Source organism: Macrobrachium rosenbergii, chromosome 12 (assembly GCF_040412425.1).
Source record: "Macrobrachium rosenbergii isolate ZJJX-2024 chromosome 12, ASM4041242v1, whole genome shotgun sequence".
Classification (NCBI taxonomy): domain Eukaryota; kingdom Metazoa; phylum Arthropoda; class Malacostraca; order Decapoda; family Palaemonidae; genus Macrobrachium; species Macrobrachium rosenbergii.
This window is the reverse complement of record NC_089752.1, coordinates 1,897,539-1,924,647: the sequence shown is the minus strand read 5'-3', so window position 1 is coordinate 1,924,647 and position 27,109 is coordinate 1,897,539. Positions and strand designations below refer to the sequence as shown.

General features: G+C 35.7%; 1 protein-coding gene across 1 annotated transcript in view; it reads right to left on the bottom strand.

Annotated features, from left to right (window-relative positions):
• Positions 1-1,057: 1,057 nt before the first annotated feature.
• Positions 1,058-27,109, bottom strand: part of LOC136844317 (pyruvate dehydrogenase phosphatase regulatory subunit, mitochondrial) — a 35,574-nt gene continuing 9,522 nt past the window's right edge. Inside the window, exons 5-17 of the mRNA XM_067113292.1 lie at positions 26,343-26,506; positions 25,540-25,776; positions 23,975-24,085; positions 23,516-23,691; positions 23,062-23,254; positions 22,015-22,179; positions 20,753-20,928; positions 19,066-19,214; positions 17,236-17,363; positions 13,608-13,777; positions 11,755-11,934; positions 8,843-9,043; positions 1,058-4,957 (exon numbers count right to left, since the gene is read on the bottom strand). Of these exons, the coding sequence (XP_066969393.1) occupies positions 4,760-4,957; positions 8,843-9,043; positions 11,755-11,934; positions 13,608-13,777; positions 17,236-17,363; positions 19,066-19,214; positions 20,753-20,928; positions 22,015-22,179; positions 23,062-23,254; positions 23,516-23,691; positions 23,975-24,085; positions 25,540-25,776; positions 26,343-26,506 (2,248 nt within the window). The 3' untranslated portion in view covers positions 1,058-4,759. The remainder of the gene's footprint in view (positions 4,958-8,842; positions 9,044-11,754; positions 11,935-13,607; positions 13,778-17,235; positions 17,364-19,065; positions 19,215-20,752; positions 20,929-22,014; positions 22,180-23,061; positions 23,255-23,515; positions 23,692-23,974; positions 24,086-25,539; positions 25,777-26,342; positions 26,507-27,109) is intronic.

Genomic DNA, 27,109 nt, shown 5'->3' with positions numbered 1-27,109 from the left:
TATTGTCTCTTGACATATACTGGTTCTTTCAGCCTTCACCAGGTAATGAAAGCAAACTTATTACTTGACACCCAGAAGTCTAGCTGTTGCAACATGTCGTATGTTTAATAGGCTAGAGTTAGTTATAAATGATTTGTTTAACCAGACCTCTGAACTCTTTTAGGGTTCTTCTCGGGCTGGGATAATATGCAACTCTAATAGGCTAGAGGTGCACAATACTTTTCTCTGCTCCCTCAGACCAGGACGGTACCTTCCAGTTGGGAAAAACCAATCAGTCGGTTCAGAGAGTACCCAGATTCCTCCACCAGTGGTTAAGTCTCCTATGTAAAGAACAAATAACAATTTTTTAGTTTCAAACCTGAAGTTCTCTACATTAAAGGCACACCTCAGCCACCCCTCACTCTAGCACTGGGGCCAGAAGGCAAAGTGGAGTACACAACAACGGATTGGCAGGGCTTCCCCTACCTGTAGATAGTTAACGACCTCTTCTGAAAGTTGAAAGGCTGGTTCCAGCTCACATTTGCGAGCTAAATCCCTATGTAAAGAACTTAAGGTGTGTATGTCAGGAAAAATACAAATTACTTTAAAAATTTGGTATGTTTTAAAGTGTTTTAAAGTACTTTGTATTTTTCCTAGGTATACAAACTAGTCTTTTATATACTTGAACCCACCTCAACTGCCCTGCTCAGTCCCTGTGGCCAAAGTAATAGTGGCTAGTGTTGGTCGGTTAGCATGGATTATTGTCACACTCGCCCTCCGTAACAAGTTCAGTGACCAATTCCAGCTGGCATTGAAGGATTCCCTTATATAAAAGACTGGTTTGTGTATTTAGGTACAATACAGATTACTTTTAAAATTTATTTTTGAGGAGCAAACAAGGTCTAGAAGTGCCAGCAGAAATTATTGCATCACAATAAAGCAGCACAAAATACTGTACATTGTAATTTTCTTGAGACACATGAAGTGCTCCATTAGACCTGAGACATTACTATTGCTTTTACCCTAAAACAGTAATTCCTCACTGATCAGATATTAAGAAATGAAGGAAGTAAAATTCTTTTAGATTAATTGCATTTAATAAAGTAACAGTCATTCATTACATAGTAATGTTTATTAATCACCTACAGCAGATCAAGTAAACAGCCAGTAAGAAAAAACCTGTTTGTAAAATGGCTTCTGTGTATGTATAAGTGTTGATATAGTCTAGTTAAAAAGGAAAACAGTTCAAGAGCTATTCATCAGCTTTCCTTAAATAAACAGGTATATCTTACACTATAAACATGAACTTCACAGCCAAATAATGGAAGAGATGTGATGTATGATGCATATACTGTACAGGACTGCAAAATCTTATCCTAATAAACCCTGAAACATCTATGCAGCAGTGACTAAATATTGTACAACAAGTGGATGAAAGTCCTCAATGTCAGTTTTGTGCTAAGGATAACATGAGAATGGAATTTTTGAGTTTATTTCAGTTAAGCCTCTCAGTTTTGCTTTGACATTGAGGAGTTCTGGTACTGTCTGTAATTTTGGGGTGGATAAAGGTTCTGTAATTTTAGGATGGATAGAAGTCCTTGTTGATACTAATAATCTTCTAGATATGAAGATATATCATTCAGTTGTATTCCACATAGGGATAATTTAAAAATTCTGAACAGTTTTGTCTACTAATGGATCTCTGTTGTATTATTTATTACGGGAAGACAAGCTTAGACAATGTGTTTACCCAAGAAAGGCCAAAAATCTAAAAACATTGAATATCGTTACCAAAAACTAGTACAGTAGTGTAGTTTGAACTAAAAACACATAACAGTAATATAGTACAGTAAAATAAAAATGGTAGTTAAACAACTGAAAATTACAAAATGTCGAATGAAGTAATATGTCTACATGAAAGCCTACATAATAGTAAATGCATTTTAACAAATGTACATTGTATGATAATTAACTTGTACCAATGTCTCGTAATGTAAAATAAAAGGATCTAATTTATATAAACCAGGAGATATACTGAAATTTTTTCTTTTTCTGTGAAAAATGTAAATTACATGTACTGCCATGAATTCACTTTTATATTTATGATTCAAAATTGGTTTTTTGAATTACTTCACAGATTGCACTATATAGAAATTTTCACTCTTGCATGTTACCTCATAAATAATTCCTTCAATGCTTTACTATTACATATTGAAGTTTTACCAATGGTTTAGGGATATGTTATTTTGGATCAAGTCTATTGTGTTGATAAAATGAACATTCTGTTCAGTGACCATGAAGTATTGTTGCATAACTCATGTTAGTGTGTAAATGCACAATTTCATAAATGACCGAGAGAGAGATTTGGGAGTAAACATGTTTAGTATTGTAAATTCCAGACTCCTATTTTATGGTACTGTTAAAACTCAAAAGGAAGGCCAACCACAACGACCTATTATAAGTAGTATTCACTTAGTGTCTTAAAATAACCTATGTAAATTCCTGATAGCTTCACTGCAGCCACTTTTAGGCACAATAGCCGACTCTTAAAGTCAAAAGCAATTCAGAGTTTGTAAACTGGTTGATTAAGAAATTCCCAAATGATTAAATAATAGTAAGTTTTGATGTTAAAAATTTATTCACTTGTGCACTTTTCAGCGTTTTAGATTTTTTAAACATTGACTATACAAGCATGTTAGATCTCTACCTAACCATGTAATTTTAGAGATAACTAGACTGCAAATGGCTGATACCTGTTTTGTTTTTAATGAAAAATTTTACCAACAAAAATTTGGAATGCAGATGGGTAATTGATTGTTCCTAGTATTTTCAGGCATTTGCATGGAATTTTATGAAAATAGAATAGGTAGAGAAATTATGGGAGATAGTTTTTAGGTCAGATAAGTTGATGATGTATTTGCTGTATTGAATACTATGCTGGCTTTCATATAATTTCAAGAGATCTCAGTATCTTGGTTCCCTCCATCATTTTTACAGACAAAAAAGAAGACAATGGTATTATTTCATTCTTAGATGTAACAATTGTGAGACCAGTTATGAGTACTAACTATAAGTTTAATAATCTCAAAATTAAAAATTATTCCTCACACAAGTTAGACGTAAAACTCTCAGCATTAATATCAGTGCTCCTGAGAGCACTTAATATCTGCAGTCAGGAATTAATCACTTAAGAATTAGAACTCATATATCAAGTTGGTATTCAAAATAACTTTAGATGATTACGGTCTGGCATTAGCAAGAAAAACATTTTGAGAAGAAAAAGAGTATATTGAATTTTTTATCTTTCTCCTATCATCCTACTTTTTAATCTGTTGTCTTGCCCTTTAGGTTACTAGGTTTTTGTACATTTTCACATTCAGACACCATTGGTAGAACTTTTAATTTGCAATAGTCTGGAAAGCAATGACGGAATTATTTATAGGATACCATGCAAGTACAAAGTTTCCAAATACAACAATCTGGGAAGTCACTTAAAAAAAAAAAAATGAATCATAAATACAAGAACGAATAATACACATAATGCTTTATGCATTTGTAGCAATACATGCAATTTACCTGGCTCCAGTCATAGATTTCACTTCAGAGCACAGGTTTTTTGAAAAATGTTATAGAGTCAGCTTGCATTTTTCACATGGAAAGAAAAAATTTCAGTTTATCTCCTGGTTTATATAAATTACATCCTTTTATTTTACATAAGACGCCAGTACACACTGAATAATGTTATTTGTTAACATTTAACTAACAATCATACAGTGTACATTTGTGAAAAAGCATTTACTGTTATGTTGGTTTTCACATGGCAATATTACCTCATTTGACATGTAGGGAAATTAAAATTGTTCAGCTACTATTTTTATTTTACTGTGTTACCATTATGTGTCTTAAGGTTTTAAACTCCTAGTTTTTGGTAACAATATCTATATGTTTAGAAAGATTTTAGACCTTTCTTGGGTGTCAAATCTTCTATTTCCTTTACAAGTGTTCCAAGAAGATAAAAATGTTGAGCATTTTTAACAATTTACATTTTTTCATTTTCCCTATGTGGAATACAGTTGAGTCCTTGTTGAGACATACAAGCATATATAAACAAACTTGTTAAAGTAATTAACTGACTTATTCATGGTACTTATCATAAAACAGCTTTCAGGAATACTCATGAACATGCAATTTGTTATATCACTGCTATGCAGTAAACTTTGTAATATTATAGTGGTTCTAAGATTGTCAGTGAATGCTGATGACAGGCACAATGTGGGGAAATGTTGAGAAAAATCACATAGTACTATTTACTGAATGTTTGGCTTCTGGCTGTCTACATAAATCTTTGATTTTTGTGACTTACATTAGTAACCATATTTACAGAGCCTGATTCTTAAAAGACAGTATTTCAATAAATAAAGTTCTACATACAGTTTTAAGTACGTCATATATACAATATAAACAAAACACTATGAACATGTAACTACTGAATGGTAAATACAGTCCTCAAAATTTGTGCTCAAAATGTTTCAAATCCATCAGACATTAAAAAAGCTGCAAGATTAAGCAATCTGAATTCATGTAAAGTCTTAAAAAAGCAGTTCTATACAGCTGAGTTACTATTTTACTTCAAATATACACTCATGTAAGTGATCTAAAATTGGAATAAACTATTGTGTAAGTACACTATAGTTGAAAACTCAATAAAAGTCAGCATCACAGAGACTGAATTGCAAGGCAAGTATTGTATAGTGTGTTCGTTCTCATATAGGGTAATTCTTTATATTTGTGTTGCACGATACCGATCTTCTTGTGGTTCTGGGAACTTAGTCGGAAGACTTGGAGAACGCAGACTGACACTGGCTGAATATCGAACACCAGCAATGTCAACTTCGTAGTGGCCAGACATAACATAATCAGGTGTTACGTAAGTCATCTTACCATTTTCATCATAGTTTCTTATGAAACCAAGACAAACCTGTTAAAGAGACATAAGTTAATGATGTCTATAAATTCCAGGTGTACCTGTCAACTAGACATAAGTTAAATGTCCCAACCAAACAAAATACAGGTGGAGACTTGTTAATAATATGCACAATAATGTCATTGCAGAGCTAAAATATCCGTTTTTCATACACAGAACAAACCTTTGGTCTTAACTTAGGGAAATTTCTCTAGCAGCCCAACCTGACTTAACCCAACAACACTATGACACTGATTTCTCTAACGCCATCAGCAAGACAGCCATTGCCTCTCAGTCAGAAACCAGTTGTTTAGCTCTTCCTGTACATGTTAACACTCTTGGCGTTCTGGTTTTTTGTTCTCATTTTGTTTGTATGTTTTTCTGTGTGATACTGTGTTATTTGTGTGTACAGTATCTTGCATTCCTAGAAATGCGAACCCTTAAATCATTTGAGCAGTCCAAGCCACAGAGAAGATGCCCAAGGTTTAGTAACAACCCTTGTTCTTGTTATTTGGCTGCCTTGGATACAAATCCCCATTCCACTTGTAGCAGGTGCATTTCTGACGATTGTAATATAAGTAATCTCTGTTCCGAGTGTTGTAACTGGTCTGCTGAGCAATGGAAGAATTTTGGTAAGAAAAGGAGATAAGAGGAAACTGACAGCTCCATCTTGGGTTGGCTTTTCGCCCCTAATGGTGGCAGACGCATCAATTCCTTCTTGTTCTATCTCTTCCTTGCCAAAATCTCCTGTCGTTACATCTTCTTCTCTGGAAGATTTTACTCCCTCCCATTCTTCTATTGCTTCGTCTTGAGATGTTTCAAGAGGGGGGTTCAGAGATCTTGCAACTGATGTTGCTGCCCCTGCTCTTCATCTACTCGGCCTGTTCAAGGAATGAATGTTTTCAAAGGCCATAAGAAGGACGATAAGGCTCCTGTCAAGAAGTCAATTGTAAAGGAATGCTCTTGGGATTGGGACCGTTCTCCTTGTGGATCTCATAGTCCTCGATCTCGATCACACGGCAGTGTCTCTTCTACGTGGGTTGAGAGCCCTACACGGTCGCTCAACCACCCACGACCTCCTTCTCCCTGTCATTATTCTCACTCACGTTCTAGAAGGGACCACGATCCGCGCTCTCAATCACACATCTGTGACCGTCCTCCATGTAACAGGAGTCCTGCATGGTCATGTAACCAATCACAGCATTCCTTTCCTCATCGTAGTCTCGCTCTTGTTCTCATGGACGGGATCAGGGCAAGATTCCTTCTCATTCTACAGATCTTCAGGTCCCCAAGAAAGTCCTAGGCCCTGAGTGAGCCCTACGCTCCAGTGGTGACTAAAGACGTTTTGACTTCCTCCCACTTGGTTGATAGGCTGGATCTTGGTCCCCGTGGCCAGGAGGTAGAAGATGCAGACAATCAAGAGTTTATGACAACCTACTGTACACTGAGGTCATTGAACTCATTCATAGGTACAACGACCAGGCTGAGGAGACTGTGGCAACCATTCAGCTTTCTCTTCGGGCACTGAAGCCCTGCTTGGGCCTAAGAAAGAAGCGAAGACATCTTGGGGTTGCCATCTCAAATCATGCTGAATTCATTCTCAATCAAGTGAATTCTCTTGTCTTACGCGCAATTCACTTCGTTCCAGTAGGTCTTTCAAGTTGCTCCCTCCACCACTCCTTGGCATAGATGTTTTTACGCAACCCCCAAGGTTGTGTTGCAGCCAAGACAAGTAGATCCAGACCTGGTTTGTCTAGGCCCATACCTATCTTTACACCAAATTAAGGTGGAGGGCCCATCCTTCACCCATCAGGTGGCTACTATGAAGATAACTGCTTCATCAGCATTGCAAGCTGTTTCATGGCTTGACTTAGGGTCAACAGCAGTGGCCAAGATCTCTTCCACTTCTATGGGAAACACTGTAGAGAGTGCTGCCTTCATTAGGTTGTTGCAGTCTGGCAAAAAGACCATTTCACAGGTTCACTTAACAGCTAACATGTGGGCCAACTGGAGAGGAGAGATGCCGCCCTTTCTAAATTATCTGGTCCTCGTGCTAGCATTTCTAAGCCCAAACCTCAAACTTCTTATATTTCTCCTAAAAGACTCCACGGCACGTAAGGACCTCGCTGAGGTCGTCAACCTTTGCCATCTACAACCAAGAAAGCTCCTCAGCAGGGGCCCTTTCAGCCCCATTCTTCCAGGCCCAAGAGAGGAGGCAGAGGCAGGGGAGACAATAGAGGGAACGCCCCTCCCAACGTACTGCCATTGGTTGGGGGGGAGGGGTGCCTGGCAAGTCTTTAGGTGACTTGGCAGCAGTACGGAGCAGAGACCTGAGTAGCAGATATTCTATGGGTGGGATATCTACTCCCCTTCAAGTTTCCTCCCATCTCCGAGTGTCCTCTTCATCACTCAACATACTGTCAAGGCTCGCTGAAGCATCTAGCTCTCCATGAGGAAGTGAAGAAAATGACGGAAAAAGGGGTTGTGGAGGTCGTGAAGGACCATCTCAGGCTTCTACAGCTGTGTCTTTCTGGTTCCCAAAGCACCAGGCAATTGGAGACCAGTCATAGACCTGTCTACTCTCAACCTTTTCATCAGAAAGGCTCGGTTCAAGATGGAGATGCCTCACACAGTTCCAGTAGCCATCAGGAAGAACGATTTCATGCTCACGATAGACCTGAAGGATGAATACTTCCAGATGCCAATCCACCAATCCCAGAAGTTTCTTCACTTCAGTCTGGGAGAGATAGTTTACCAATTCAAGGTACTTTGCTTTGGCCTTGCAACTGCCCCACAGGTGTTCACAGGTGTTCACTCTAGTCTCAACCTGGGCTCATTCTCATGGGATATGCATCCCTGTAGAGGAATGCTGGCAAGCGTCCTGGCTAGTCCTGGCAACCTCGGGTAAAACTAATCCAGGACAGGACCATCTAGTCCAATTTTGTCACAGCTAGGCATTGTGATAGAATTTGGAGAAGCTCGAATCTCACGCCCACTAAAGAATTTTTCACGTGGGCATGCCGAGGACATGACAGCTGCGAGGGTATTCCCATCAGACCAATGCATCAAGTTCAGGAGCGTTGTCCAGTCCTTCCTATCCAGACAGAAGCATCTAGCATATCAGTGGCAGGTTATTCTCAGTTACCTGTCATCACTAGAGAAGCCTGATCCTCACGGACGTCGCCACCCTCGGGCTCTTCAATGAAGATTAAAAAGAGTTTTGGTTCCCTTCAAGGGATTCTCCCTTTTTCCAAGTTCCTCTCTCTCGACAGAAGTGAGACAAGTCGTATCATGTTGGCTGGATGGCAGGAACCTGACCATAGGAGTGCCCCTTCACTCTCCCCCTCAGGAGATTCTTCTGTTCTCAGATGCCTCATACAAGGGTTGGGGAGCACACATGGAAGATCTCGTAACTTCAGGAGTATGGGATCGCCAAGACAAACAGCTTCACATCAACATCCTGGGGCTGAAAGCAGCCTTCCTAGCACTCCAGGAGTTTCATGAAAGGGTGACAGGGCACTCCATGGTTCTCATGTCAGGGTAAGTCAGGTCAGGCTGAGTCTGCCTCCTTCACCCCCATTGGCTGTCTCCTGTTGCCACCAAAACCCTTGCGCAATTTTAACCGGACTCCAGCAGGCGCTAGAGAAATTCCTCTATGTTAAGACTGCAGGTTTGTTAGTTATGAAAATTATAAGTTGATTAAAATTTGTCATATTACTGAATAAATGTACAATCAATGAAATTACAAGATATCAATCTTGAAAATTTAAAAAAAAATTTACAGTTAAGTTTAAGACATGTTCTCTTCCATTATTAATTTATTAATTAATAACCGTTAACATGCAAATGTGAAAGATATTTACTATGGTGCAAAATACATTTTTTTTTTGTCAAGCTTACCTGGTTGTTTAGTGTGTAACCATACCCAGTTGTGGTAGTTATACCAACAAAGACACCATCCCTATATATCGGCTCACCACCCCAAGCCCAAGGATCAACTTCTGGGTTATGATCTTCAAGTTGTAGCTGCACATACAATCTTTTTACTCCCTCTTCTCGTTGTCTCATCAGAGCTTCTCGACCTATGAAGTCTATGTCTTTCTGTAATTACAAAATTAAATGAGGCTAACCTTGATGTCACATTATTATTCAGAAGATAAACCCCTATTCATATAGAACAAGCCTGTAGGAGTCACTGACTTGAAATTCAAGCTTCCAAAGAATATGGTGTTCACTTGAAAGAAGTTATAGAAGATAGTAGGAAATACTGAAAGATGAGTTATGAGGAAAAAAATATAGAAATTCATAAATAAATATAGATGAAAATATAAAAAAAAAATTATTATTATTATTAAAATACAAAGTGAATTATTTTCAGGAGTGAACCATCACTTGAAATTTTGAGGTTCTAATTGCACATCCTCGGGGAGATTCCACCGTCCAATGGTGTGAGGAATAACAAGGCCTCTAGAAGTGAGTTTGACACATACATATGAAATATCACTCCTTTTTATAAGTGTTCATATGAAATACAAACCATTTATATTTATTTTTACCATATGGCTTGGTATAGGGCAGATCTCTGAATTCTAAACAGTTGTTTAAATTCTTGAAACTATGGATGAAACCTCATAAGTACAGTAATTAGATACTGGTGCTTTGAGTGCTCTTTTGATGACTTTTCTAATTATTACTCAAAAGATATACCAGTATCCATATGGAACAAGGCTACAGGGGCCACTGACTTGAAATTCAAGCTTCCAAAGAATATGGTGTTCATTTGAAATAAGTTATAAGAAGAGATCAGTTATTAGAAAAAATAAATTAATAGATAAAAGTATAAATTAAATTACAAGGTGAATTGTTTTAGGTAGCATTACATTTCACTTGAACCTTTGAGGTTCTAGTTACACATCTTCCAGGATACTGTTCCACAGTCCAATGGTGTGAGGAATACAAGCTCTCTCGAATTGAGAAGTTCAACAGTGTGGCACATTTACTGTGTGGAAAATCTGATTGCTCTTGACAAGAAAGAGGATCAGGAATCAGTTGTGACAGCAAAAGTTTTCTGTTAAACACAACTTATGAAAATTGACAAATGAGACCATCCATTGATGGTCCAAGCAGCAACTGCTAATGTTAGGAAACAGAAGCCTACCACCAATTACCACCCACTGTAAGAGCAGAAGCAATGACACACCAAATTCTAGTAAAGGAAGGACAATTGATCTAAAGCAGTTGTGTTGATTTTATCAGTCATAACTATATGAAGCCTTACGTATAGTACCTAACTTCTGTGCAGCATTTGCTGACACTCATTAGATATTTCTTAAAAGTAAAAAGTTACTCCAAGTATAGTCTAAGCTTCAGGAGTCAAAAGTTACACCAAGTATAGCCTAAACTTCAGACTCGTAAAAGTAAGGTACGAGTCAAATGTTATACCAAGTATAATCAAAGCTTCAGACTCCTTCAGCAGAGTCCCCATGCATAATTTCCTTATCATTATGAATATTAAAAAACTAAAACTCATGGCAGCAAAGAGAAAATAAGACAATTCATAAGGTCCTCACAACACCCGCAATATCCTTGCCAAAGTAGGCCTTCTAGACAGATCTTTTGATGTCACCATGAGACTCGGAAAGATCCAGAAGTATATTTGACCAAAACATTTTGTTACATTTACTAAGGTCCAAGAATGCATCTGATAATTAAATGGTTTTCATCCTGCAACTAGACCCAAATCAAAAACCCTTTTACCAGCAGAGGTGAAACTGGGAGATGTTAGCATTGAAGGCATCCTAACTTATCTTCCTTCACCATTTTATAGAACTGGTGGCTTTCATGTTACAAGAGCTGAAGATCTTGGGAAATGATGGTGCTAGACAAAAAATGTGACAATGAACATGATGAAATAGATTTTGTGATTGCTGGCATGTTACTGCAGTTACAAGAAAATGAAGACCAGACACTGTGGAATGAAACACCAATAAGGGTGCCAACTTAAATGCACAGGTAGTGGAAGCCATGTTGAAATTAATGGAAACTGCACTGTATCATAGGGTGGCACAGTTCCTCATGAAGCAGACAAACATCTCTGTACCAATTCCTTCATTAACGGTATTAAGATCAAAACGACAATAAACCCCAGGCAGCACATGATGCAGAGGAGGAACAAAATAATGACACTGCCCAAAGCTTTTGCATAGCAAGCAAATGTAAAATCAAGATAAAATTATGTTATTACAAAATTTCCATAAAAAAACTGTAAAAATCATTTTAATGAATTTACTATGGTGATTTTTACAACTTTTACCTATATTAAGCTGGTCACAAGTACAGACAGCTGTAAATTAAGTAGGTTGAGTTGAAGATTATCTGAATATTAAATGTCAGGTCAGATAGCCAAGTGATTACTGTATATTGTACAGTTCAAAGACAGTAAAAAATTACTTTACTGCATTGTTCATTAAAGCCAATTACTGTACTTAAACAGCTGATAAACGAAATATGTTTTGAAAAAAGTAAGAAGCGTTATACAATTCATAGTTATTGCTAATACAAAACAAAGTCACTTTCTTCTAAAATAATTAAGTACAGCATTTTGGAATAAACATTCTTTTTGAAAATCTTTTCACTAAATAAAAAAAAGGTAAATTTTCTAGGAAAAAGCCCCGCTTACAAAGCAGTTACACTTACAATTGTCTATGTTGATTAAACACATACTATCTACAAACTGACTACTCGATAAATGAAAAATTTTAATTTGTATAAATCTTCCGTATTTGAAAAATGTTAAATTCAGACATACTTACATTCAATTTCACACGAAAACCTCGACCACATTCAAGGGGGGTAGTTGTTGAGTCGAGATCCTGACCCCAAAATGCATAGAACTTTTCTATCCTAAGAGATCGCATTGCATAGTAGCCAGCATGTCGTAGGTCATATTTTTTCCCGACAGACACTAAGTTGTTATATACATGGAGGGCATACTGTAATACATAAGAAAATAGCAAACAAACTTAAGTCTCTGCAAGGATTTGTTTCACTGAGTAAAACAGAACATAATACAAAAATAGTCCTTTGCAAGTATTATTTCATAATAACATTATTACTTTTACTATTGCCATTACTACAGTTATATTAAAGACTGGGAGAAACCCAGTCTCACCAGCCAAAAGCACTCATTGTAGTTCTCTAAAACCAAGAGACATGTGGTAGTTAGTATGGAGAAAAGGTGGTATTTTGAATAACAGTGATTTGAAAACTTTTTATATATAATGATGGAAATCAGTAAAAGATACAGTGTACTGATGAATTCATCAATAAGGCTTCCAAACCTATATCTTTTATCACTGACAAATTATCTTCTTAGTAACATGAGCCACCTCCAAGCTCTTAAATACCTTGAGATAAAAAATCAGAATTAACTAGCACCTGTAAATTGTTTTGAATCTATGTTGTATACTTGTATTACATCATGAAAAGTCCTTACTGGACTAGCAAAGCTTAGTGGCGTTATGTTTTTGACTATTATAACTAAAAAACACATGAAAGATGATAATGGAGTCCCCTCACTATGAAAGAAGCACTATGACTCACTTTGGCTCAAATACTTTATACTTTCTGCATTTTACATTTCACTGGCGCCTTTTGTTCTCTTTTACCTAGCAGAATAACTTCTTTAACATCTTTGAGCAAACTCTACAAAAGCCTAAAATGTGCTAGGTAAACTAGTTTCTAATAATAATATTAATTATGATGTGGTTCCAAGACTTCATGGAGGAACACTACTACAGTTCTTAACTACAATGTGCTTGAGAGGCGATTAAAGGCATTTTCTAAAATCAGCTGGAGAATCGGTACATAATCATGAAAACTTGTTAAAGGGACAGCACCAAAAAAGAAGGTAAAAGTATGGCAATAAAAATTTACAAAGGAAAAGACGATGCATGCCATAGTGTAGATTGCCTGAGAATACTATGAAAATACTGGAAAAGTGCTGAAAGCAATGATGAGGAAAAAACTCAAAATCAACAACTATCAGTTTGGTTTTCTCATGGAAATCAAAGGCTTTCTTTACAATGGGGCAATTATTGGGAAAGTTCCATGTAAAGAGGAAGAAATTATACTGAATACAGTATATGCAGATTCTGAACAAGCATCTGACAGAATACTAAGACAAATAATCTGGTATTACAATAACAGGGTAGTGGCACTAGTGATGTTCCTGTAGTTATTTCAACTACTATATGCTTCTTGATGCTCCGACAAGGAAAAATATTATTTCCTTGGAAAGTTTAGTAAGAAATTTAGTGTGTGAAGCGCGTGTTCTGTGAGATCCCCACTTCTGTATGGGATTTATATTTTGTCATAAAAATGAAGATTGCCAGAAAACTATTTTAAGTGATGAGAAAAGGAGTTCCACTGCTAATTCACATTAACACACATTTGGAAATGCCATCAGTTTATCTAGCATACTTTTACGTATACAGTATAGGCAGATTACAACTTGATAAAATAAGACTAGTTTGTATTAAGTAAGAAAACAAAAAGGTTAATACATTTTGTTCAATACTTTATCTGAAAAGGCATTAATGAATAGTTAAGTAATATCTAGATACCGTATCCCTACGTGTTAGGTGGATGGACAAATGATACTCACCTCATTTGGTATATATAACACCCACCCTAGTTCCCCTGTATGGGTCAAGTTCATGGCACGGATTCCATTAGCAAGTCCTACATCAATTTCTTTGAAAGAAAAGAAAGGGAAGGCCTTGGTGCTCAGGTCAACGTCTGTTAGTTCAGATAAAACTCTTCGTGCAAGAGGTCCTGAAATAAACAATAACATCAATCTGAAAAAATGAAAAGTAGTAAGGTACGTAAAGGCTTCTTTATTCTGTAGTTGCTTTTAAAAATTCATTACTTGAATATCTGAATTAATTATCAGACAACTTACCAAAATAATTGCTGAAGTTCATTAATTTTATTGAGCAGTACTTAAGAGATCATCTGTAATTTTTGTCATCCATGCATAAATGTAAGTTGAGAATAACTAACTTTGTAGAATATTCAGCCTATACAACTTGACATGCAACATTAAATAAATAACCTTTTTAATATGCCTGAAATTGTGACAATAAGTGACACAGACTGCTTTAGAAAAGACAATGCATGTTTGTGTTGTATTTGTAATCACCAGGCACTAGGAGGTACAAATGTACAGGAGGTAGGAACTTAACAAGAACTCACATTAAACACCTGCAATGTCAAATAGAGTGTTAAAATCACAAATTATATTGTATCTGCTAGCATGTAAGACACATTTCTTTAAAAACAAAAAATTTACAGAAATTCCCAGTTCATCTTGTACAAATTGTATTGAATCTGCTAGCATGTAAGACACATTTCCTTAAAAACAAAAAAGGTATAGAAATTCCTAGTTCATCTTGTAAAGTGAAGGTCAAGTGTACAAGTTTAACCCACAAGCTATAAACAATTGGCTTCAGGACTGAGCAACAAATCTGGTTATCAAGCATATACACAAATTACTGATGTCTCTCTTTCAAGTTAGTTTCAACAGATACAAGAAGAATGCAACAACTTATATGACTGCAATTTGGATCATTCTATTACACATTACATAAGTAATAAAAAATTCAACACTATTGAATTAAAAATGAAATCCAATACAATAAGCTCCATCTCAGAAGAAAACATTTCATCATTTAACATTTACCAGTGACTATTTTCTCAGTTACAGTTCATACCAGTCATCTTTTCTTCACACAAATATCTAAGCATAAGAAGCGTGTATTATCTATATAATAAGCTACTAGACACAATCGTTTTAAACAAGTCATTATGCATGTCATACAGATTCAGTAAATATTATCTAAGATGAAAATACATACCAATTGTCTTTGCTTCATACGCATGCCTAATTGTATGACCTTTTGTATTACCAGCATAACAGGCAACTTGCTTCAACACTTGTAAAATATAATTGTTATATACAGTGGTCTTTATGTCTCTACTGAGCATCATGCTAAGTTAGCTTTCCCAGCTTCCCCTACTGCCTCTGCTGCTTCCTCAGCATGCCTCCAAAACAATCTCCAACAGTGTACAGTATTTTACTTTATTTATGCTACTACAGTATTGCAAAGTATCTTCAGTACATTTACATTTCAGTCTCAGTAATACAGAGAGAGAGAGAGCGAGAGAATTTAGGGTAGCAGATGTCCAGTTCAGTGTAGGTAATTACAAATTCAAGTGACCGGACAGCCTAGCTCTTTGTGTAGCATACCACTGCAATAAAAATATTGCTAAAATATTTTAAATAGACCTAAAATTACAAAGTCAGTGGTATAGCTGTGTGTGAGAGAGAGGAGGAGGTGGTAAGGCATTTTATGCTAGCCCAACATGATTTTGTATTATTAAGCTCATTCAACATTGGTGTTTTCCATGTACCATTGCAACATAAAAACAATTACATTGCAATACATCCTTTGCAGGCTTAAAATGACAATAACAGTAATATATGTAGCAAGTGTGTGACTGTGTGTATGGGAAAGGGAAAGATACAATTTTTGGACTAGTCAAATATTCACATTATTGTTTTGTAAGACTATTCATGAGACTGAGTTCATCTGTCTTGTACAACTTTGTTAGCTGAAGTACCTATGATGTGTTTTCATGCTACTGATAAATTTTTTGTGCCATAACATAAAAAAGATAATCTTGTGGTACTGTACACCTTTAATAAGCTTAAAATTACAGTATCAAATGCTAACATAGAGACAGAACACATGAGATGGTCTGCTAAGCTTATGCCGGCTGCTATGTTATGCAAAAGCCATTCCTACAATTTATACAAATGCATGTACAGTACTGTATTGTGAGGGGCAGAACACTTGGCATGCCTAAAAATACAAGTTTTACAGTTTCTTCTCCTTACCTGTGCTATTTGAATACATATATGTAATAAGTTTCAAAATAAACCTATAGTGGGAAGGACTATAAAAATCAGGGAAAAGAGGAGTAAACATTTTTTAGATTTTTCCAGAATAAGTTCTCAAAAATTGGGATATGTCTTATATGCCAGCAAATACAGCGCATAAAATTTTGCATGTTGCAAACCAGAGTACTCTTCACATTTTACATATGATTATATGAAAATAAAGAGCACAGGCTGATATGTCCAGATTTCAACACGAAGCTTGAAGAGGCTACTTTGTTAAATCCCCATAAAAATGCCTCTATAGTGGATGACTGATAAGTGCTAGGAACATTGGCACAATCTTCAATGAAATATTTACTTAAGGAAAGGATACTTTTCACTGACATGGTGTGAAAAATTCATGTGCTTATAATGGGGAGGAATATTAACCTTTTGAGAATCTGATGACAATTGTAATTATTATCCATTTTTCAACCTGGAGACTCTGATGACAACATATTTCAACCCCTGAGATTCTGAAGATATGCTTTTAATAATTCACCAAAAATTGCAGAAATGTGTAATATAAAAGAAATTGTATCTCTGTTCTCTGACATATCAAGAATTTTTTTTTATAAAACTACAGTACAATTTTTTAATTATGGTTTACTCTTATTCACGACATCAATTTTTTTTCTTTTTTGCATTTATAATCATATCATGATAAAGATACACTCTTTAGCTTTAAAATTAAACCAGATTCATTAGCATACCAAGAAGTATAGGGTTACACAGAATCATCAAAGGAAATTAATACTAAGCATTTTTGTTCAGTCATTGAAAAGGTGAGTGTTCTGAGGCATACAGATTTTTAACTCCCCAAATCCTCAGAAGTTAAATAAATTATCGCAAAGAAAGCATCTTACATGCCACTGAGGCACAAGTGGAATGAATAACAAAAATTTTTACCAGTAGACTACTATGAAATTGGTAATTTACAACTGAAACATCTGCTATGAAAGTAAGTAAGAATTTCATTGTTACTGAACTGATTTTGCTTTTTAATAGAGTAATCAGAGAACCATAAACACTAACTTTCAGCATTACATTGTTTTTAGATTTTTCATGCCAGAACAGTAATACTAATGACTTTTCTCCATAAAGCAGGCTGAATGATACCCCCTCCCAAAAAAACCATCTTGAAAAAACACCAGGAACGCAAAGACGGGTGTTACACCCACGAGATGATAGAGGATAAATTACATGTTAAAACCATCACGCAGAATAAATCGATAAACAAAATTATGAAGAACTTTACAAGACTGCAACAATACCAACATGCAATACTAACCCATCAGACATATAGCAGTGTACATGGATGTGATATCACTCATAACAACAGAACCATCTGAAGGGAGATTTCTCTTTAACCAGGTACCACAGCGTGTCTGCTGAATACTGGGAGATATCATCATATAGCTGAAAGACAAAATGTATAACTGTAAAAAGCAAAAATGATTAGTGAAGCGATACCGCATGATTCTAATGATCTCCAAATACATCTAACCACCAGCTAAACTACTGTATAATATTACACTTTCAAGGAAAAGGTTGACAGTTCAACTGACCTGAGCTGTCTTATTTCTTTACTTTTGGTTATGCTAACCTCTGATTTATTCTCCTTATTTTAATCTTATGTTGCCTTGCAATCCAATCCCATGTGTATAGAAAATCTTAAGACTACCATATCAAACTATAAGACTGAAATCCAAGGGACCATCCTTTGTACCCCAAAGTTAGGGTGATATTGCACCTCAGTGTTCATGGCTATGGAACTCCACTGAGATGAAAAAACCTTGGCTGTATGGATCCACTTTACTTTACTCATTATCAGTAAACCACCTGTACAGTAAATCATTCACAAAAACTATCATTTTGAGCTTCCTTGATTTTCCTGTAATTTTGCGAGTAGGATGAAGGGAAAACCAAGTTAGTCACTGTGGACAGGAGATAGAGCCCTCTTGTCTCAAGTTCATCATATTATATCACTGTGCCAACAAGCACTAATCTGGCCACGACCAACCATAAGCAAATTCTTTGAGACTTTGGTCTGTCTTATGGAGCACTGGTGGGACCATTCGAGTGCAACTCCTTCGAGGACAAACAGCTACGCTATAAAAAACCAAACTTACAAGAAATTGAAACAACCACGAGATGCTTTTCCTCCAAGTATTGTATCAACAGTAGCACACACTAATGATATTCCAAGTATTGAATTGTATAGGGATAACACAGGGAGCAAGTTCTCATAAAGGATGTTCACAAAATGACAGCAAAAGCTGCACCCAATAAAGTAGCTTTGTACTGCAAAAAGATGTTACAATTATAAAGCTGCACCCAACAGAGAAGAAAAGATGTGTGCAGCAATCAGTGCTTACAAAAAAATCTCTCATAGTATGCGTTGGCGGGGTCAGCTTTGCACAGCTGTGTTTTTCAACTTTCAAAGGAAGCATTGAGCAAGCCTTCTCACTTGCAACTGCATCCATTCTCAATCACCTCGATGCAGTTCATTTAGTATCTTACAGCTACCATATTCTGGTATAGTAGCAGATTCTTAATCGTTACCCAGGAGGAAAAATTGGTATTGAAGGCATAAATATCATGAGCTGTTCAGTGGTAACACCTTAAAATGATGAATGATAACTAATGAAAAGAAAACGGTAAAATCTAATTATGGCTGGAGAAAAGAATTTTTTTCACAAACGGACTACAATATGCAAAAATTTTTCTTGCTTATCAACTACTGCTAATAAGCTTATTTAAACATGACACTGAGCCAAAATTCTCAGATCACAATGCTAAATAAACCTTAGTCTCACAGCCTTAACCATCAGTACATGCTTTGTAACGTACAGTAATGGCCTATAATCTTAAAGTTTCGTCTAGTTAAAGAAGGAATACCATTGACCTATTTTTTTTTTTTTTTACATCAGGCCAAATAATTTTTGTGCTACCTTGAGAAGCACGATAATGAACAATCAAAACCAAATATTCTTTAGCTTACACATAATACATAATAATAAAGGCATTATTATCCCTGAATTGCATGAACTTGCTAATGTATTTATAAGTAAAAGGAAATTATAGTCAACTAGTAAAGAATACTATAAACTGTACTCACTGATTTGGAGCTATGCGTGCTAAGGAACAATCATTTTCATATCCCCCGAGAGAATTCTGCATACCAGTGTGAATGATCCCGCCGACAGGAATGTCTACATCATTGCTGCACAAATACTGTAAAGCCTGTACCACCTCATTACCCTTGGACTGAAAAGCAATTCATAAATGCCAAAAAAGGGTCAATTGCATAAACCTGAAATTAACATTTCATAACTCCATCTCATGTATGATTATCTTATGTAGATACAATATACTGTACTCAGAAAAGAATGATAAACAACTTATTGTATCCGATGGCATTAAAGACCCACTTTCCCCCCCCCTAAAATGGCTCTTATATACAAAGTTGAGGTATCTGGTAGGCTAGCTAAGCCAGATGCCAAAGACTACCAATACTTGTACCCAGTCAAACTCCAAATTTCTTTAATAATGCCAGTACTTACCGACATTTCATCGTCATTATTATGGCCCCTGTTATTATTATTAAAGTAAAATCCCTCATAACAAACACCTTGGGAACAAAGAGTTTCCTTTTATTTGAATTTGCCAGTAGCATAAGAGATACCCTTCTAAAATGACATACAAATATCCTGGACTGCCATTTCATCATTCATTATTACTAAAAATGCTTATTTTTAACAGTTTTATTATTAAATAATTCTATCATCTGCCTTTTCTTTCCAACCCTCTCTCTCTACAAAACAAATCTTTTTCATAAAGACATTTCCATTTGCCTACCTCTTAATCTCTCTTTGTGGGATGGGAAGGGGAGGGGTAGTATACTAAGTACATAGTTTACGTAATGTGATGCATGTGTGGACATAAACATCATGCAAGGTAGCCTAAAGGCTAGGCTGACACACTGACTTTACATGAAAAAAAACCATTTTATTTAATTAATTTATTGAAAATATTTTTCATGCTAATGTAGCAAATTTTCAAAGTAATTTGTATTTTCCTTCCTGAAGTTCTTTATATAGAGATTTTACCACAGTTTGAATGAATTTTGCGGGAAAAGTGTTCAGATCACTTTCATGGGCCATAAATGGCTCATTGCAACTCTTAAGGCAACTATAATAGCTAGTCAGTAAAGGAGAGAGAGATCAGTTGGCCTTGAGATGCCAAAGGGCAATGTCCACCATTCCCATCCAAAGATATCTCGTAAATATTTTACAATAAATATACTACTCAGAATCTGTTACTAATTTTAGCTCTATCTGTTACAATATTGTGTGTGCTGTATTTATAATTTTACAAAATAAAATAAAAAAAATTATCAGGAAAAACATTTATAACTTGGTCAAATTAGCATAGTGTACTAATAAAGAAAGAAGCAGACCCTCTTTCAAACAAGTCTTGTTGAAAAGGATGGCTGTATTTTGCGAATTTATCTTATACATCCAGGATCTTTTGTATTTTCCTTATAATTCCTTATAATTTGCTCTTCAGGCTCCTTTTGAGACTGTGAAATGATGATTTTCATTCACTCCTCTAACTTACAAAGTAAAAAAAGATAGTGGGTACTAATAAATTAAGTTTGTTCATTACTACTCATTCATCATATTGAGATCTAGTCCCGTCACACCATTACCCTGAAAGAATTTAGCCCTCTCCATTCAGCCAGCCCCCTATGGCCACTTTAATAAAACGGAATTCTTGAGTGAAATATGATAAGAGATAGCTACCCAAATATCAAACTTTGCAAATGATGAGTAATCCAGGATGGCAACCCGCTCTCTACACGCAATATACTCTTCTCCAACCACATTAAACCAATGTGGTTTTGTCCACATTTCTGTTGAAGCCATCTTGAAAGGGGCTGATGGTTTCCCATCAACATCATAATTCTCAACATCATAATCTGTAAATAAATGAAGAAGGTTAAAGAAATAAATACTTGAGAAAATAAAAAGCTGTATAATGTTTTGTTTTAATAAACAATCATTAATTACATAATACTTTGCCTCTGTTATCAGTTCTCATAATTTGTGAGAGGAAACCATCTACCATATTGATCAATAACACCAGACATGAGCTAGCCTTTGTGCTTAGCACTGAAGTTACCAGAAACAACAAAATAAGTTATGGGATCAAGGAGCTGTGCCAAATACATCTATTCAAATATACAATCACCATACAGAACCTAACACTTCTATCCCTGCTTGTTGTAGATGACAGAATGCAAAAAAGAAACAAACACAATATTGTACAGGAAAAAAACAACCAAAAATATTACAGCCGATTCACACCGCATGCACGAGGACATGGTATGAAGAATTCTGACAAGAACAAATATTCCAACACCACCTGATGGGAAGTAGGTGATTACAGCCAAGCATTAACCCTAAAAGGATTCAGAGGTCTGGTTAAACAAATCATTTATAACTAACTAACTAACAGCGAAGCATTATTCTTTTGTTTATTTTATATGCTGATCACACCTAAAGGTGCGAAGATGTAAGCTGTCTTTAACAGTAGGTAAGGTTCATCCCAAATAATAATTTTTCATAATAAAATATCTATAATCAAACTAAAGCTAACAAGCTGCCCATTTCTCATTTCAGAGGGAAATCCATTATCCTTTACAAAATTTCCCACTGACCTACAAAATTTCCCAATGATCTCAATAAAATGTTGATTAAATTCTACCCGTGCAATATACACTTCCCAAATGAATTTAAACTAAGAGGTCAAAATAAAAATACAAGAAGTAATGAGATCTGGCAATCTAGGAAGAGATCTTTATGGAAATACAGCTCATGACATAAAATTTTCATTTACTGCCAAGTTGAAAAAATAAATTTTCACTTGAAGCACTGAAAATATTTCAGTTCACTGACTTTATATCAACTATTAAAATAACATGTTACTTAAACTCTTTCAACTGATAGGATCCAAGTATCTTGGGTGAATAACACATCAGGAACAGAGTATCTTTGCCCCTTACCTTCTTGTAACGTTCCTCCTGGTTCAAAATAACTAGGTCTTTCATATCCCATGACCTGTCCAAAAACAGCCCCAGCAGACTTAAGTTTTGGAAAAATTGGAGACATACGTAAACATCTCCCAGTCTGGAAATCGGGAAAAGGGTAGGCTATGCTGTAGTGGATACCTGAAAATGGAGAGAAAAATAAGTCTTAAATATCGGTTACAGTTAGAGAATTTTAAGATAATTCTGGTACATGGCATTTTTTTCATATCATATGAAAGGCAAGGTACTGAAAGGTCTTTGCAGCATTCATTTTTCCCCATCTGCAGTTTTTGTCTTCTACCTCTCATCCATTCCTTCTGGTCTCTTTATACTTAGCTGTCCAAAATCTACTTCACCATTCTCCAATATTCACCTTCTGAGCATCTAGGAATGTCATACAGTGGTATCAATAAACTCATTTGCAATAACGTTAACTTGAAGCCAAGCAATAGAGACAATACAAAAAATATTGCAATGCACAATCAATCATATATTGACAAGGTTAAACTTACAAGTCCTGCAATTTACTATATTTTTATGAATGCCTATTTGCCTTACCTAAGTACTTTAATCTATTGAGGCTTTATATAGTCGACCTCATACATTAACTTATCATGGATATAGCTGCTGATCTTTTCTTATGATCTCTACTAAATGGTTTCTGGATCTACAAATCTGTTTTGACATTCAACTGCAATATGTAAAGAATCACAAGCATCACTAAAGAATAAAGACAATTTTAGTCACATAAAAAAAGGATAATATATACATCCGTGTAAAGGAATAATAAAAATTTACAGTTAGAAATATCTGTAGCAAGTGGAGATCAGGTCAAAAGTAAGCAAGAGTGCAGTTAAGGGAGAGAGTTTTCTTCTACCAGGTCTAATCTTCTGGATATTTGGTGACTGTATTTTCACCAAGACCATCAAAAGGGGAATGTATGTGAAACAATGGTTTGTATCCTTACAATGAGTTATTAAGGTCGATGCAGTATCTTCTTTTTAAGCCAACGGATACACTTACCAGGAACTTCTTGAACTCGATCCAACAAAAATCTTCTGTTGTTGTGAGCTGGGAGAAATCGTAATATATCAAGATCATGAGCATCCATTGGAGGCATACCATTGACAATCCACTTAGCAAGCACCGATCCTATACCCCCTGCAGCATTACTACCACCACTTTTAAGCCCAGCTGCCACAAAATAGTTTGTCAACTGTTTAAAGAAATAAAATGAAAGATTAATTTCATCACGTAAATACTATAAACTATTCTAACTCTTAAACTTGCTTTAGTATCTTATCTTCTGACATCACTAATGAAGATCTGAAGTCTTTACAGAAACTCACAAAACAAAACAAGGAATAAAGTATTTGGATTCTGACTTGAAAGGAATATTTCAACTAGATATTCTTCTGCAAATCTTTAGCAACGCTTGATTCTATACTGCAAACTGGAGTAACAAGGAATAGTTTACCTCTGGTGCTTGCCCAAGAATCCATCTGTTATCAGGTGAAAATCCACAGGAAGAATTAATAAGTCGGCCAAGTACAGCGTCCTTCATGACTGGGATTCGATGTAACATCTCGCGTAGCATAGTATAGAAATGGTCCCAATCTTCACTCTGTTCCCTTTTTTCTACTGCATCATAGCCTGCAAATCGGGTGAAGGATGATGTAAAAATCACATGGAAGTTATGAAAACTATATACACTTTAAAATTAAAGTACTGTGCTATCCTCAAGTGATGCAATCTTACAAAAATCGTGTTTTAGTAAACTGAGACCTGTTCAAGCTGGAAAGGTTGATTTTACCTCATATAATAAACACATTCCAAAAATACTGTGATTTACAAGTACTCTTTCCCTACTATACTAAGATATAGTTAGCTTACAGTCAGCATTTAACAACATGAAATGCAAAGGGCAATGCCACACCTGGAAAGTTGTCTTCTTCAAATGTAGGTTTGGCCCACTTTTCAAAACCACCAGCTAAGAATCCACCATTGAATTCTCTAATGTAAAAGTTGCCATCAGGATCTCGAATTGCTGAGTGGGAGAGGGAAATAAAGTATGAAAGTGATGATATGGATGGTAAGTTATGGTGCAAAAATCCAAATTTTTAAAATCAATGGTTATTTTAGCATAACATACAAAACATTACTATGTGCAAATCTGCTCTTATAGGCACTTCAGACATCTAAGTTCCAAGTCAAGTATATACAAGCACAAGCCACTGAATGCCATTAAGTGTCTCATTGTCTGTCTGGCAGTTCAGGATTTCTTTTACTTCTCAAATGGAAAAAAATGGTTGAAAGGGAAGCTTATGGTGGTAAGACTTCGTATGTAATAAATGCACGAGTAATTGGCAAAAACCTACCATTTTGCCAAATAATATATTATTACATTACATGTAATGGGTGAGGGGGTAATGATACACCCTTGAAAGTCTTAAACTATGAATGATAAAAACAATAAAGAATAAAGATCCTCACTGAAGAAAATGCAAACTATTCTAAAATAAAAACTGGAATAACATTTTCACCTTTTATTTTAATTTGGATATCCGTTATTCTGTAACTGTTAGCAAAAAGATGGCGTTATTCTTGCTGGAAAAAGAAACATTACATCTCCCAACTGAATCTTCTGCTGTTAGGAGACAATCCTAGCTCATATGTCTTCAGACACAATTACTTAAGGTTGTAACAAGCAAAAAGGAATTTGCTTATGTTGCAGTATGATGGCAGGTCACAATGAAGGTAGAAATAAGTGTTCTAAATTTTGCCTGTTGCACCCATCAACTTCATGGAAAAAAGCTAAGAATGGAGCACAACTAGAGGACAGCCACTTACCATCAAGGTACCATGTTTAGTTAGTGCTAAGGATTGTAATCCCTTTATTCTTTATCCTTGTACAGTAATTAAATTAGTTTGTTTGTTGTATGAACATTAGTTCATTATGGTCTACACATTCTTTATATTCTTTTCAATGCTAAGCAATGATATAACCCTTCAAACTACACAAAACACAGCAAACTACCATTATTAAGAAGAATCAGTATTAATCATATGAACATATGAGTGGCACAACACACACAAAGAAACTCAGAATATGAGTGGACTGATCCAAGTTCCATGGAAGTACGACAAGTAATGGAGTTGTGTGGCCAGTGATCTGGGGACAGGCACAACTGGGTCTTTGTATTTCAGGATCTAAGACCTGGAGAACAGATTAATGGGTGAGTAATGAAAAAACTCTATTCATTTAATTAAATCAGAGGCAGTTACAGGGCATATTCATGATTTTAAAAAGTACCCCAATGGTAAGCTAATGATATGTGAATTTTTGCTTAACTCTCTCTCTGCAGTGCTGCATGTGCTTTGGAGAAATGGTTGGGAAATCTACAGATAAATTCCACAAAAGCAAAGCTTCTGATATTTTTGCAGAGACATCCACTTGTGGTTGATTTATAAAAACCAATCCTCCAAGGCATCTTAACTTACCTGGCATCATGGGATCAACACCATCTAAGGGGTAGGTATAGAGAAAATAATGTTCCGCTGGGTGAACTGGGACTCGAACATAAGGTTCAGTCATCTGTCCAATTTTTCTTGCCCAAAGACCTCCAGCATTTACAACATAGTCACACTCAATAATCCCCTTATTTGTTTCAACAGCAACAGCCCGTGAGTCATGAACAATTATTCTGCTCACAGGACAGTTTTCGACCACTTGGCCTCCTGTTAAGAGAAAAAAGACAAAAATAACTTTGATTTTCAATAATTAATTATAAGAAATAATCAATAGCACCTACAGCAATTACAATTTTAGTGGAGACAATTTCCAAAATCACAAATATGGCAAGCAAAACCAATATTGAAAACCAGATTATAAATTAAAAATAAGTAGCTTTGATAAGAATAAATAGTGTACAAAGTAAACTAAATACAGTATATTTCATGACTAAAAATGAAAAGTTATTTCCAGCAAGAATACTGTACTTCAATGATTGGGAGGCAAGCCACAGCTATAAAAGTAAAACTTCAAAAGTGAAATCAAAAGTCAATTTAACCGATATTTCAAAATATTATCAAAGTCCATTCAATACACTTGCAAAATGTTTTATACTCCCCAAAGCCCTAAAGTTTGTTCCTTGCTGGAGAAAACATTAATAATCTTGATACTGATGATAGCTAATTCATAACTGCTAATTTCTTATACCAATTTAATTCAAAAGATGCAATGGTAAACTATTATCTACACATACAAATATTAACAACACAACAAACGTGGTATCATATCTTGCCTTTTTCTCTTGCCAGTTTTAGAAGTGAATATCCAAATTTGTGTGGATCACAGACTCCATCCTTTGGGACCCAAAAAGCTCCAACAAGATCAGATGTACTCAAAATATTACACTTTTTCTCGACTTCCTCAGGCCTCAGTATATAACATTCTGTTCCTCGAGCTCTAAAATATAAAACAAGATATATCGTAGTAACCTAGTATATGGTTTATTAGTCCAGACAACAGCATTTTGGCTTATTCTATAAGAATTTAGTCTTTCTTTACAACTTCAACTAAAAACCATTATGGACAGAGTCAACCACTATTACCAAGAAATGGCTCTAAAGAGGAGAGAGAGAGAGAGAAGAGAGAGAGAGAGGAGTGAGACAAGCATAAGCAAAGGGTGTTAGATAATTAAATATGAGGGGATAGAAAATACAACTGACACACATGAATTCAGGGGACATGAGCAGAGAACAGGAACGAATTTACTCCCTGCTGAAACATTTGGAGATCAGAGGATTCCACAACTACACTCGGCAAAATATTCCACATTTTCATTGTAGCCAAAATAAAAATCCTAGCAACCTCCAGCTGGGTTGGGTAAAGACGAGTGTTGAGGATGCCTGTTGTAGTAAATTTTATGCAAACATTCATGATGAACTCGCCTTATGTCTCTGCCACAAGTCTATATTGAGAATTGGCAAAATAAACTTGACTGATGACATAATTCTATCCAAGAGTTTGAGGTAAGAGTCAGCATCCAAGGACCACACTGGAGAGCAG